At 39.5% G+C, this 14,195-nt stretch overlaps 1 protein-coding gene across 2 annotated transcripts in view; it reads right to left on the reverse strand.

Moving 5' to 3' along the window:
- The window catches only part of arnt2 (aryl-hydrocarbon receptor nuclear translocator 2), a 92,022-nt gene that overhangs the window by 44,864 nt on the left and 32,963 nt on the right, over window positions 1-14,195 (reverse strand). For both annotated transcript variants that reach the window (XM_067597859.1, XM_067597849.1), the window contains 4 exons: window positions 13,064-13,166; window positions 6,785-6,850; window positions 5,996-6,081; window positions 2,657-2,733 (listed from right to left, as the gene is read on the reverse strand). In XM_067597859.1, the coding sequence (XP_067453960.1) occupies window positions 2,657-2,733; window positions 5,996-6,081; window positions 6,785-6,850; window positions 13,064-13,166 (332 nt within the window). The remainder of the gene's footprint in view (window positions 1-2,656; window positions 2,734-5,995; window positions 6,082-6,784; window positions 6,851-13,063; window positions 13,167-14,195) is intronic.

A 14,195-nucleotide genomic window follows, 5' to 3' on the forward strand; every position in this document is an offset into this window, starting at 1 on the left:
CTGTCAGTACAGGCAAAGTGCCAACTCACTGAAGCTGGAAGTTGTAAAAGAGTTTCAGTGGACTGGCAGACAATGAGATTAGCAACAAAACATTTATAATTAATTGTTGAAAACACAGCATCCATAATTATTTTTTGCTGCTGTGGCTCAGTTCATAAAGTGTTTAATCATAAAGTACGGGGGAGGGAAACCGTAAATGAACAAACACAAAAATCCATTGATAAAATAAATAAATTAATATACAACTGCATGCAGAAATTGACTGCAAAAGTGACAAGTTTTCATCCATAGAAACACCTCAAACCACTCCTGCGGCAAATCCACTTCTCCACAGTTTGCGTGCTTAGACATTCTCTTCAAAACACAGACATATTCAAAGGGTGTCAAGCTCAGAGGCTCTGATGGAAGCAGCATATTTAGCCAGATGTTGTTGAAATGATGAGTATATGGAACATACTGAGCCTACAGAGGGACAGTACAGAAGTGAATTTTACATAATGTTTTACTTCTATTTTGTTTTTTTTATATTGTGTGTTTTCAGATCTGGAACCACCAGCAGTGATCGTAGTACAAATACAACATAACTGAGATGAAGTACAACATAACCAAGAAGAAAATAACTCTAGAAAACATGAGTATGGTTTGCCTCCAGGTCACCACAGAGCCTCCAACAAGGTTGTTGGCTGGTTAGCGGTCTGCTTTTGATCTGCGTTGTTTAAAACTGAGTCGGATTCTTCCAGCAGAACTCTCTCTGTGTGCCTGAGTTAGTGTTAGTACATTGTGTTCTGTGCACACATTTTGTACCATTCTTCAGCTAATATTTCAATATTTAGCTCTGATTCCCATTTGTTTTTTTATGTATAGCATTGAGCTTCCTTTGCTTTCCCTTAAGAATGGCAAAATGCTGAAATGACCCAAGGTCTACCCTGGTTATACACATCCACAATTATCTTAATTACACCATTTCTACTGTATATGGAGGTCAGTCCTCACATCTTTCATAAAATAGTTCCGTAATTGTTAACACCTAAAGAAATATTTGATTTGTTATTGATTTTCTCCAGAAACCTGCTTTCTTAAATTTCATGTGAACGAGAAACCTGCTTTCTGATACTATGGGATCACAGAAACCTGGTTTCCACAGGTAGATTTTACTCCCTGGAGAGCACCGATTTCTCTGCCACGTATATGCATAACCAGGTTTCTAATGAGCTTTTTACAAGTAATCATGTGCACTATAACAGACTGCAGACAGAGGAAAAAAGCGGCTCCGAGCAGGTGGATGAAAGGAGAGATCATTACACAGCGCGAAGCATCCTCGTGTCTAAAATAACAGCATCCAAAGTCTGGCTGAAACTAAAACAAAGTAGCCTGTAGATGTCTCAATAAGTCAGTTTCCACCACTGAACATTTGACTGTTTGTTAAATTCAGACACATTCACGCTGTGAGGAAGAGCGATGCTCTGTCTTGTCTGTCTGTCTCTCACTGCGCTGTCCAGCTGCTCTGACACATGATGCGCTGGATTTATAACACTAGACAAAACCAGAGCATCGCTGCGAAACGGAATGCGGCACAATAATCGTTTTATCTCGGTCTTCTTGTTTTCATAATCGTTGGAAGCCAAAATCGTAATTGAAAATAAAATTTGATTAATTTGAGCAGCCCTACTATGAAAACCACTAGAATCCACTGTAGCTGACAGTAGACTACAGAGACCACAGGCCAAACTGTCAACAGCAGTTCAAGCTCATAGATTTAAATAATCTATTCCCCTACCCAGTTATATCAAGATTAAGAAGATTAAGCCTCAAGTGCCCACTATAAAAGCATTTCCTGGAGAAAATGTCTGTCATGCTGATTAACTTGATTTTTGACATTTGAAAATATATAACTTTCATCAATGTCTTTATTTCTACAACGTGTTGTTACAAACAGGCTGTTAAGGTGATATCAGTGGCTGTTTGGATACTGCTTGTTGGTTGAAAGTGTTTTTGGTTATCTCACTCAATCAAATAACTTTTCGCCCCTGCAACAGCAACAATTTGAATTCCCCATCAACAGTTGAATTGTTTCACAAAGTAAATACTCTGTTCCTTTTTGTAGAATTTGGATGCAATTCCATCACATCCGATGAAAGATAAAGCAAATTCAAAAAGATGACGGTTTTAAAAAACGACAGTGGCATTTGAGAGGCATTTTCCACAGCTGTTGTTTGTATTTACAGTTGCGTGACTGATGTCTGACTTAGATGTAATGAATGAGTAAGAGGGAGAAATGTAGTGAACAATGTGACCAATGTGCACGGTAAAGAATAGCCGATAATTTCATGGTGTTAACATGGTGGATCGTCTTCTATGGAGAGAAGTTTTTACTGGTTATTTACTTCTGCTTTGGAACATAACCAACGCAATTTTTGAAACTAGTTGGGAAGCCAACAACATAACTTAGTTTTCAAACATTAATACACAACAAGAGATGTCCACCCCTCATCCTTATAAAAATACTAGTTCCTGAACCATTAGAGAATAATACAGTTGCAGTGCCATGGTCGGTACAATAAACCCTGTTCATGAAAATGTTCCTGAACATTTCAGGGATAGTATGCATGTGTGAAAGGGGCTAAAGTGATTGAAATGACTGTGCCACTACACACACCTGCAGTCTTCCGATGGCCACTAGGCAGTATTTCCCAGTCTGAGCTGCCTCTGTGTCTTCTTCTGGTATTGTCATACCTGAGGAGAGAGAGAGAAACAGTGAGGGTGTTGAGTCCCATTTAATAGCCATTTCTGGTAAAGTGTAAACACTTATTTTTCCATTTGCTACTTGAACTTTGCGACAGCGAGAAGTAATGTACTGCCAGACACAGCCACTGTTTTTCTGCAATGATTTATTAGTCATATTTACATCATTAAGCCTCCGCAATACAAGATTGATTTCAGCCACAATGCCAGACCCTACTGACATATTTCATTCAAACTGTCTCTTCTCTGTGTGATACTGATCATTAAGAAGAAGAGAAGGGGGGAAATAAAATAGAATGATAAATCAGTTCCATTTTAATGGCACTTCTCCCATTGTGACTACTCAATTGTTTGCTTTGAAGTCAAATATAGTCTTGCTAAATCACATAGTGTATATCAGCAAGTTTAATCACAGTGGCATTGTACACTGTGATGGCTGACTTTCTCTTTATCTAAAACTACATGGTCGTGTTGTGGCATTTTCACAACTTAATCTGGGTGGGCGTAGATACTGACTGCCTTAGCTGTACATTAAATTGCATTTCTGACATATGTATACTTAAATGTGATTGATTTCAAAAGTCCAGAAGGACTTTTGAAAGCAGATTGACAGGATGTCTAAAATCAGATTCACATCAAATTTCTAAAGATGTTCCTCTGTCAAACCTCAAATGTCTCTTTACAATTTTCTTTGCAACATGACACATGATATCCACACAGCTAAATGGCCATGAATGCTCACAACATACATCAACCTTCTCTGTTGTTGTTGTTGTCTCATCCAATAGATCAGGGAGGTGTACTATGAAGCGAGTTCAACATTCCCAGGCTTTGTGTGAGCTGGCTTGACAAACCCTAAACTCGCAGAGATAAGTGGTATCATGACATCGGTTATCAACTTTCCTGGGAACTGTTTGATATGAATCACAGAGCAAATCTTATTTGGCTGAAATTTCTTACCAGTAATAGTACAAGTGGTAATGGTAATTTAGCATCAAGTTGAAAGAGATGGGCCTCCATCAGCTCTACAGTGATTTGGTCCTCAGTTGTGGCTACATTCGTCTCTTCTAACACCATTGAGTAAGCAGATGATCAGAGCAGCGGCTGCACGGGTGCACAATGTGCAACATACAATACGTGTTTGCATGGGTGCCTGGTTATGTTTTAAAATGGGGGGAGCAAACATTGATAGATATGAGTCACGTGGTCAATGTGTGAGAGTTGGCATCCTTGTCGATAGCCATGTTACACTTAAAAGAGCTGACTCTGATTCGGCTCCTTCAAGAACATTCCATCTTCACAGTCAGATCCCGTCCGATGAGCGAGCTAACGTTAGGTGGGCGGGCTGGCAAAGTTAGCTAATGTTGGCTTGCGAATTGGTTCGGCATTTTGGCGACAGTGCAATCCTACTTTTAGCTAATCAAACATGTGTCTGGAGTCAGTGGGCCAAGCAGGTTCATTCAACATATGCTAGCCTATCTATTCCTATGTTCTATTTTCAGTCAGTGATCATAGTTAAGCTAAATGGCATGTTTCTCACCTTTGTTAACAGTCAGACTCCTGTGTGGATTGACAGCATGCTGTGGCAAGTTCAACTGAACTAACTCATAACTGGGTGGTCCAAAAATGTGTGTGTGTGTGTTTTTTTTTTATTAATTTTTCTTGTCAGTTGCTGAAAACAGTAAAATGATCACTGATATAGGCTGCTTAATTATAATCACCTGATTGTGGGGCCTGTATGATGATACGTTATTTTTAAAAAGACAAAAAGTGGGGTGGAAAAACCATAACTTTGCTTCTCCTAACTGAATAATGTGGATGTATTTGCTCCACTTGCTCCATTGCTTAGGCACCTATGTCTGCAGCAGTGTTATCCATCTGCAGTTTATGAGTGTGTGTTCGTGTGTCTCGCCTGAGGACTGTTTGCCAGCAGCATTGTGTCCAGAACATTCCGAAAGACTATTTTTAGTGCAAGGAAGTGAAGCATGTGTCAATGATTTCAACACACATATAATGTGTGTATGTGTGTTTGCCTAGAGATATTCCAGCATAACCTCAAAGTCATAAGGCGGATTTGGTACTTGATGCTGTTCGGTTCCATCACCCCAGTTTACCACATCAGCCATCTAGACACGTGGTTTGAGACTGAGGGGGTGCATACCGATCCCTGACTCTCTAAACACTGCAGAGTGTGTGTGTGTGTGTGTGTGTGTGTGTTAAGGTTAGAGAGTGCATCTGAGGCCTCGTCTGTTTTCTATCTGATGTGCCTCACGTCACTGACATACTGGGGTTATACTAGTATCAGTCAGTGATCACAGTTAAGCTGTAAAACAGTCAGACTTCCATTAGCAGGTAGTCTACTGATATGAGAGAGTTACACCTATAATCTAAACACCTTTAAGACTAAATACAGAGAAACTGAAGAACAGATTTTGGACAAATCGTGCAGCAAGGTTTCAGTTGAAAGATGGAACAAGTACAGTAGGACAAATCCTCCCCCCTTGTTCATCCTGTACACCCATGACTGCACCTCCCGACATGGAGAGATCACAGTGTAACAGTATCAATATTGCTTCCCACTCTCTGTTCCATGCTGGAAGAAAATCCACTCCAGTTTCACTCTGTTGTAAAATGTGGTGCATGCTCCCCAGCAGTTCCATTTCACAACATTAAGTGATATTCAGAGACAGCATGAATGCAAAAAAGCTCAAGATGAAAATGTTTCAACTCATGCCTATGCTGAGTCGTGTGACTTCCTGAGACAGAAGCAGAGAGGAGAGAATCTGGACTTAGGTAAGAGGAACACCCAGAGTTCCTGGTAAGTTCCTGGTAGGGGAGACACACTCCACACACAGGCTTGTTGTTAAAGCAAACATCTGTGCTGTTGGATAGGAAATTCATCTGCCAAAAGACAGACTGTAAAAATACTCTGGTGGTCAAATTCATACAAAGGCAGAGAGATTAAATCTTTGCTTTACACTGTGTCAGAACACAGACTCATGGGATGAAGCGCTGTCTTTGAAAAAAAAACTGCTCTGACACACTCTGGGTGTGATACCAGAACCATGCAGACTATTGTGGATCTGTGGTTAAACCCTGATCCAGAGCTGTGTAGAGCACACAGCTGCTCTAAGTTAGACCAGGCCATACTTACTGTGGGTAGAGACTCATGCAGGGAGGTGAAGTTTGGGTTCAGCAGGAGTAGAGACTAGGGCATAGAGTTGAGGATATGTATAAGTGCATGTTTGTTTACCTGCAGGGGGCCATGCTTTGATGTAGCCAGTGCAGTGCACAACAGAGTACTGAGCCTCTCCTTCTTTTGACGGTCCAAGGCCATTCCTGTCCGTTGCGCACATGTGCACACACACACACAAACACAAAAACACACAGACATAGAATCTGTAACATTGTTGGCTTCATTTATATCTGTTCAAGTGCTGGATTTTGGGCTGAGAAGCACTTAAACATCCATGTTCCAGAATGGCTCTACTCAAACACGTCATTAAGGAAAGAGCTGTAATGTTTGCATGATATTTGACATCTGGTGCAGGAGAGGGAGATTTGGCACTGCGAGCTGTAAAATAATGACATTAAGTGATTTTAAAACTTATTTTTTAAGTTGTATGTCATCATCTTTGTACAGCTTAATCACTGACAATTGTGAGTGGAAAGTATCTCCTGTGGCTTCCTTAATACATTTTCTTATCAATTTAATCATTTATTTAAATTGAATATTTTTATACATTCCGTCATTGCCCAAGCAGAATTAAAGATGTTGTAACTCTGATTTAACTGTTTCTTACTGTGAGACAACCTCAGAATGAGTGACCGTGTTAGCGTGGTTAGCTAACAAAGGCTTGACTCATCATTCATTTTATCTAAAAAAAAGATTCAGATATTTTTCTGTACTCCCCAGCAAGGCAGTTTTATACATTGCATAGATTGGTATTACATTGTTAAAGGTCAGAAATTCACTTTTTACTTGGATAATGATGGACATGCACATGGATCACAAACATGTTTAGAGAAAACGTTTCTGTACCTGTATCTCTTCCTCATGTTAGACAGACGGTTTAAGGAGATGTGATCCAGAGGAGCACTGCCACACCTGTACACACACACACACACACACAACAGAAGACATCTGTTACACTGCAGCACTAAATGATGTCAGCAGGCATCCATGTATCATACTAGCAGGCAGCACACATACTGTACAAATGCATGACAAACACAATAAGAAGTATGGTACTTATTAACACATATGTCACATGAGCTCCTCTTTATTTTTAATGCTTTCAATGTTTCCTAAGGTTTATTATGACCACGGTTCGTATAAACCATGTTGTATTGTGTAACTAAGCCAATGGTACTCCTTCAAGGACTTTGGTGAGGTTCTATTTGTGCTGGAGGGAAAGCAATACTGTCACAAACACTGTCCCCAAGGACAACTTCTGAGCACATGCCACTTCCAGCTGCCTTTGCTCTCTGTTAGAAGATAGATGAAGTTTAATGATCTTTTACTGAGGGTCTAATTTTACAGTTGTGGGGAAAATTAAATCAAATCAAATACATTACATAATCTAAAGAGATATGCAAAAAAATAAGAGATGACTTGTGAGATCCGTTTTGAATTGAAATGTTATAATAAAAACCATGTTCATCTAAAACCACTGGCTGACAGCAGTGTTGTGTTGGAGCTGTGCTGGGTTGGCATTTAAAATCTTACTGTTTGGAGTAAATAATAAAGGGTAAATGGACTGCATTTATATAGAGCCTTTCTAGTCTCCTAACCACTCAAAGCGCTTTACACTACATGCCAACATTCACCCATTCACACACACATTCATACGTTGATGGCAGAGGTGCATTTCCCAGAATTACTACTCTTCAACAGAAATCAAGACAATTCTAGGATACTTTCAACAACCTAGAGACTAAAATATTTTGTGGTGGTCTCGTTTGAAAACATAGGCTCAAGTTAACACAAAGTCAAGATTAAAAACTTAGGGCCCAACCGATACTGGATTTTTGGGGCTGATGCCAATACTGATATTAGGGAATAATCTTATATATACAGAATATATACATAAACGCACATTTTTTGCAATGATCCCTTAAATGTGGTTACCAAACACTTGTGATAAGATATTTAATGGAGACATGATATTTTATAGATTAACAATAAACTTTATTGTATAAAATGACATCAGTGCATGGAAACAGTAAACTTCACTGGGAATTTAATAATTATAAATTACAATAAATTAAAAAAACAAATAGAACAGAGTAGCTATATCGGCTGATATATCTGTCAGGCTCTACCTGACAGATATATCTAAAAATCTAGATTTCTCATTGTAAGAACATTTCCATTTTTGAAAATCAGGTTCACGCAAACTCTGATGGCTTGAGTTTGTTGTTGATGATCTACAATATTAAAATCATTATCAGACACTTTAAAACTGACTCTTTTCTACTTCAACTTTACATCATCCCCAATCATCCCCAGTGCGAGTTCAAGAAGCCAGTTGCTGTTGCCTGTGACCCCTCACATGGCAACCTGATCATCACCATTGCACATTAAAAACATTGCCAATACATCTCAAGAATGGCATGATGGTCATTCTTCAGATTTTTTGAGACTGTATTTATGAACTTCAGCTTCAGTGTCCTCAATCAAATATTTTGCTTCTCAAATGTGAGCATTTGCTACTTTTATCTCTTTTATATCATTGTAAATTGAATATCTTTGGGTTTGGGTTGGACATAATATAAGAACATCACCTTGGGCTCTGAAAATCTGTGATGGGCAATTTCCACAATTTATGTGGTATTTTATAGACTAGAATCAATTATTCAAATAAAGAATAACCAGATGTCTTTCACCTCTCCACACTGTTCTACTTTACTATGACTTCAACGCGCCATTTATTTGTAAAACCAAATACCGTGATTTAAAAATACCCATTAACAGTGAATTCTACCCTCTGTTTAAAAACTGGATCAGCACAGTGAGGCTGGCTGAAATTCTGCCCCTCAGCTTTCCTGCCTGCACTCAGTGAGTGACCACGCACTGCATGGCAGCAGGTCCTTCTCATGTCTTGGCCAAAAAGAGGCCTGATTACACGTCATCCCTGCTAAATGTATAGAATGAACCCCAGGTCAAACAGGTGACAGACCAAAGTTTGAAGAGAGGAGGCAGGCTCTAGCTTCAGTTGAGTTTCCTGGTGGCCAGTCTTGTCGGTCCAAGTCTTGGACTCAAGTACTACAACACTGCCGAGTCCAACTCAAGCCTTGATTTTCAGGACTTGTGACTTGACTTGACTTGGAGACTTGGACTCGGACTTCTTAACTGATATAGAGGTAATATATATATGATTTTTTGCTGGTCAAATTTTCCACACATAGCCACACTATGGTTCACATCACGCACACACAGCAGCAACTTGACCCTGATGACTCCGGAACTCGACTTGGACTCTTCTTTGGTGACTCAGACTTGGACTCGAATACTGGACACTTGAAACTTGACTTGGACTCCAGATTTAGTGACTCAACTACAACACTGGCCAGCGGTATAGTCAGAAGGTGTTTTTCAGTGGAAAGGCCAGTCTTACATAACCCTGTCTGGATCTCATAATGGCTTCCCTGAAATACTGGTCTGCAGATCATGCTGTGCTCTTCTCAGCCATGTTTATGTATGTGTCACAGAAGTGGTTGCGTTTCACTCTTCGCAGTCCCTTTCAGACAGTCCCGCCAGCATGTTGTTTGAATTATGCACAACTTGGAATAGCAACAGAACAGAAGAACATGCCGGTCCAACAAATTCCTAACAATGTAACACACTGTGGCTCTCGTGCAACTCACAGGCCTTTGTGAGAGATCCAGACAAAACAAAGCAATAGCAGCCCCTGATGGTTTTAAACTCTCTGGCTCTAACCAAACCACAGCATGTCAGAGAAAACTTGGAAAAGGTGTGTTATTTTGCTAAACTAAATGCAAGCTCTTCCAAGCTTGAGGCAGTCAAAGCTGCTTTGATGCAGTTTGTAGCCAGTGGGTAATTAGGGCTATGGGTCAAACTGTGTGACATCCTGACATGGAACAGAAAGAGACTAATTTAGCTGGGTTTAACAGGGTATAGTAGGGGTCAGCAGCTATGGAGTGGAAATGGAGTATTGTCCAACAGACAGCAATAATTATTAGAATATAGAATGCAAGCCTGTCGCTTTTAATTATCTATGAAGTATGGGGGTATCAGTCATCTGACCAACAACCCCTGGAGAGTAAAAATATTAATGCCATTACATCAGGATAAAAAAGGCACATGGCTCCAGATTCATGTGGTGTGAAATGGGTTATGGGTCCATGAACATCTCAATGTAAAAAGCAGGTATGAGTCATATGTTGTACTATTGCTGTGTGGTATTAAGGTGCCTGGTGTGTGCAGAATGTCACAGCTGTTTATATTCAAGGCTAGTGTTACCGTACAACAATTCTGCTGTCGAGCACATTTGCACTAAATCGATTCCAGTACATGTCATACATATGACAAAATACAGATAACTTAAAAAACTGCACTGAGACAAATTAAAGGAAAGAAGTGCAGCCATCTGTGCTGGTTGACCAATCATTACATGTGATCATGTTATCATGGACAGCAAAAATATGAATCTCAATCTAACAACTCATGCTGTGCAACAAAGCTTTGTTCAAACTGACAATTTTATTTAGTGTGGATCCCAAAGCTTCCAAATATGTCAGGTTGAAATGAAAAATACATGTTCTGAATTTGTCACACCACAGAAAAATGTGTTATTAATCACCTAGTCGAATTTGAATGATTAAAAAAATCACCAAGTATATCAAGTTAGGTTTCAAAATTGTGGAAAAATAAGCAGTATTCTCTGCTCTGAAATGCTGGGGGCGTGTCTGCTGAAGGCGCTGAAAACATGGCCCAACTGAACTTGAAATTTAAAATAGGCCTTGTTTGTAGATTAAAGGCAAGCAACATGGATGATATTTTAAAAATAAAGTAACATTAGGAGCCACTGTTTAATTCGGTACATATTTGTATGGAAATGTGGACTTCTTTCAGTAAAAATGTAACTTAAAGGACTACTTAACAAGCGAACTATCGCCAATCATCAGTACGTTAAATTGTCCTTTTTCCCCCAATGGCGTGTGGTGCACTTAACGTTACTGACTTCTCTGTTCAAACGGCCTCGGTGGCTTCATTGTGACCATCATAGTGACATAGTCCCCTGGGAAAGTCTCTTTGATGGAAATGCACTGTATAAATATACAATTCCATGGCAATGGGCAAACGCCATTTGCCGAGGAAGATCATGAATATTTCGTTCTGTTGAAACATTATACAGCTCCAAAGAAGAGCTGCAACATGATATTATCAGTCAGATTTGAACTACTTTAAAGCTATTTCAGAGGAAACTAAAAGCTGGAAAGCTGCATGCTAAGGCAGTGGTCCCCCACCTGGGGGTTGGACATCCACAGGATAGGAATGGTAGCAAGTACACATTGTTTGACTATAAACTGTCTCAAGCCAAAAAGGTTTGGAAAAAGTTTACATGTGTGTAAAATGTGTCACTGTTCTAAATCAAATTCTAGTATCAGTGTGATTAGTGTCAGGAAAGTGTTGCCACATAGGAAATCAAAGAGTCAAATCAAACCTCGGTCCTAAACCAGCAGTGAGAGAGTGGTCAGTCCACAGACAGCTAGACTCACTATTGACAGCTCAGCTGGACTTTCAGTTGTATTGTGTTAATATAATCATATAGCTATTTTCCACTGAAGGACAGTAATGAAACATAACATTCTAGCAATTGTGGCTGGTCCTGCTTTTGTTCCCACTGTTTTTCCACTTTGGGGATACCCAATTCAAGTTCCAGGTACTTTCAGGGGTTGGCAGGAGTAGTGCTGTTGGTCAAACAATATCTGCTTCCCAGTAGAAATGGGGATACAACACAGCCAAACACTGCAGAAACAAATTAAAGGTGAAACAATGTGCGCAGTGGTATAAACAGTAAAACTATACAGTAGTTCCACATGGCAGATGTGGATTTGTGCCACCAACCAGCTTGTGAAAGATTCATCCTTGGCATTATATATTTGTATCTCTCATTCATGTTATTATTTTCACATACCTATAAAACATGATGTGTATCTGAAACTTCCCAGGTTGTGAAATACAGTGGAAACACAAAGAGGAACCTTGTGCCAAAGCCTTCAAGTTCAGATTACAGGTTAGTAAGGTCCTGAAGTGGAAAAGAGCTTATGTGTCATCATTTTACATGTGTGAGGGGTTTTGTCTGATGTAATGCAGAACAGTGGGTAAAGCTCAATCCACTGAATATTAAAATTATTGTTCTGGGTTTTATTATCATTCATATATGGATATCAGAAAAATATTCTTATTAATATTGTGATTTTGGATTCAAAAATATTGCTCAGCCCTACTTTACTAACTCTACTAATATCTTCCATCTAGTTTCCTCCTCTGTTTTTCTCACGCTGATACACAAACCTGCATGTTATGATTATTTGTGGGAATAATAGCACGATCCATCACATATGAAACACTATTATAAGAGTGTCTGCAGGGCTGATTAGAAACTGCTCAGCAGGACTTTTGAGCAGCAGCAGAAAGTGCCATTCATGTCTTTGTAAATGTCTAATGGCTGTCACTCTGTGAGACGCATACTGCTGACTGCCTGTCCCATTACATGAATCCCTGCTGTGCAACTTCACAGCTGGCTTGCATGTCAATGGATTCCTACGCACTGCTACGGAGCAAAGATGACTTCATATCAGTGGCTCTGTTTCATTTCAGTAAGGCACATCTAATTTGATGTTCCTGAATCAATATCTAAATCTATTACTGACACAAAGATTCATAATCAACACTGCTGAAATATCACATCCCTACTGTGTACTGAAAAGCTCTGCAGGCTCTACCAAGATACAAGAAGGAGTTAAATTTAAAGGAATTTCAGTGCTTACAAAGACAAATCAATCCAATGTGACATGTGAATGAAAAGGAAAAATGCAAATGAAAACTAGTCTATAACTATCAGACATATTTGTGTGTCTGGACTAATTCCTGACCTAAAAATTGCTTGATTTCTTGTGTAAAAAAAACAAAAAAAAGTTTAAGGCTAAAATGTAAGAAAAAATATAAGACAGTGTGACACTTGTTCATAACTGGAAATGGCCTAGTAGTGGATGGACTGCTCAACGAATGAAAACCAAATCAATGATAAAACACACACACACACACAAACAGTCAGATAAAAACACACACCTCATGCGGCAGATGAAAGAGCGTCGGGAGCCCATGCACATTCTCATGGAGGACTGCTGACCCTCCTTCTTCACTGTTCCTGTCTTCAGGTCCAGAATCCGTCCTGTTAACACACAAACAGCACAGCCAAGTTTTAAATGTCAAACTTGGAGATCTCCATCACACATATGTTATTTCATTGTCATCAACTTTATTTATGGTTTGAGTTTCCAAAACATTCTTCTCCGTGCCCATGCCTCTTCTGATATAATTAAAATATCCAATTCAATTCAATTCAGGGTAAGGTATACCAGTATTATCCTACAGCACTTTATTAAACTGCATCATATCTATCATGTCAGGAGGCCTGTTCTGTTGAGCTTACAATAAAAGGCTCATCTTGGCCCCATTTATCAGACTGTGACTAACATCTGAGTGCCATTTGCATGATCTAAAAGCAAGTTCATTTCCACAACAAATTCTATTTACTGGCATTGCGATTAAGATGAAAAGAGAGAAATTCCTTTGAAATCCCAAAGAGACAGCTGGAGCTGCCAGAGCAAAGCTGGTCCAAGGCCCTCAACAACACACGCAGTTCACACTGACCCTCAAAGCCTTCAATTGGTGTTGACATGTTAGAAGAACTGTCTACACTTTTGTAAGGAGATGGTGACAATAGAACCTATTATAGTATCAGTTTATCAGTTGGTGAATTCAATTAGAGTCAAACTATTCCTTACTTTGCCAAGAGACCCAGTAGAAGTTCTTTGAAGACCCCTGAAACCACCTCAAAGGTCTCTGTTTTCCTTGACCACATGGTTTAGGTGGTTTGGTGTAGGACTGGGGCTGAGGTTGAGTTTGTGCAGGGTGGAAGAAATAAAAGGTGGTACCCCACAGCTTTATTTTGTTACTATAACCTGCAGAATCAGGCTCCATCACCATCAGAACAGGACTGATCCCTTCCAGATGGAAAAGGAATTCACAGCATTTCACAAATATGAAGTTCACTTGAACTTGACACATGACCATGATGGTGTTCTTCCACACAGGAAAATAAGCTGATGACCACAGTAAATACATAACAGACAAGATTACATCATCAACTATTTAACCAAAGAACACAAAACAAGCTCAACCACGCATGCTGGGTCAT

Source organism: Thunnus thynnus, chromosome 1, assembly GCF_963924715.1.
Source record: "Thunnus thynnus chromosome 1, fThuThy2.1, whole genome shotgun sequence".
In the NCBI taxonomy this organism is placed as follows: domain Eukaryota; kingdom Metazoa; phylum Chordata; class Actinopteri; order Scombriformes; family Scombridae; genus Thunnus; species Thunnus thynnus.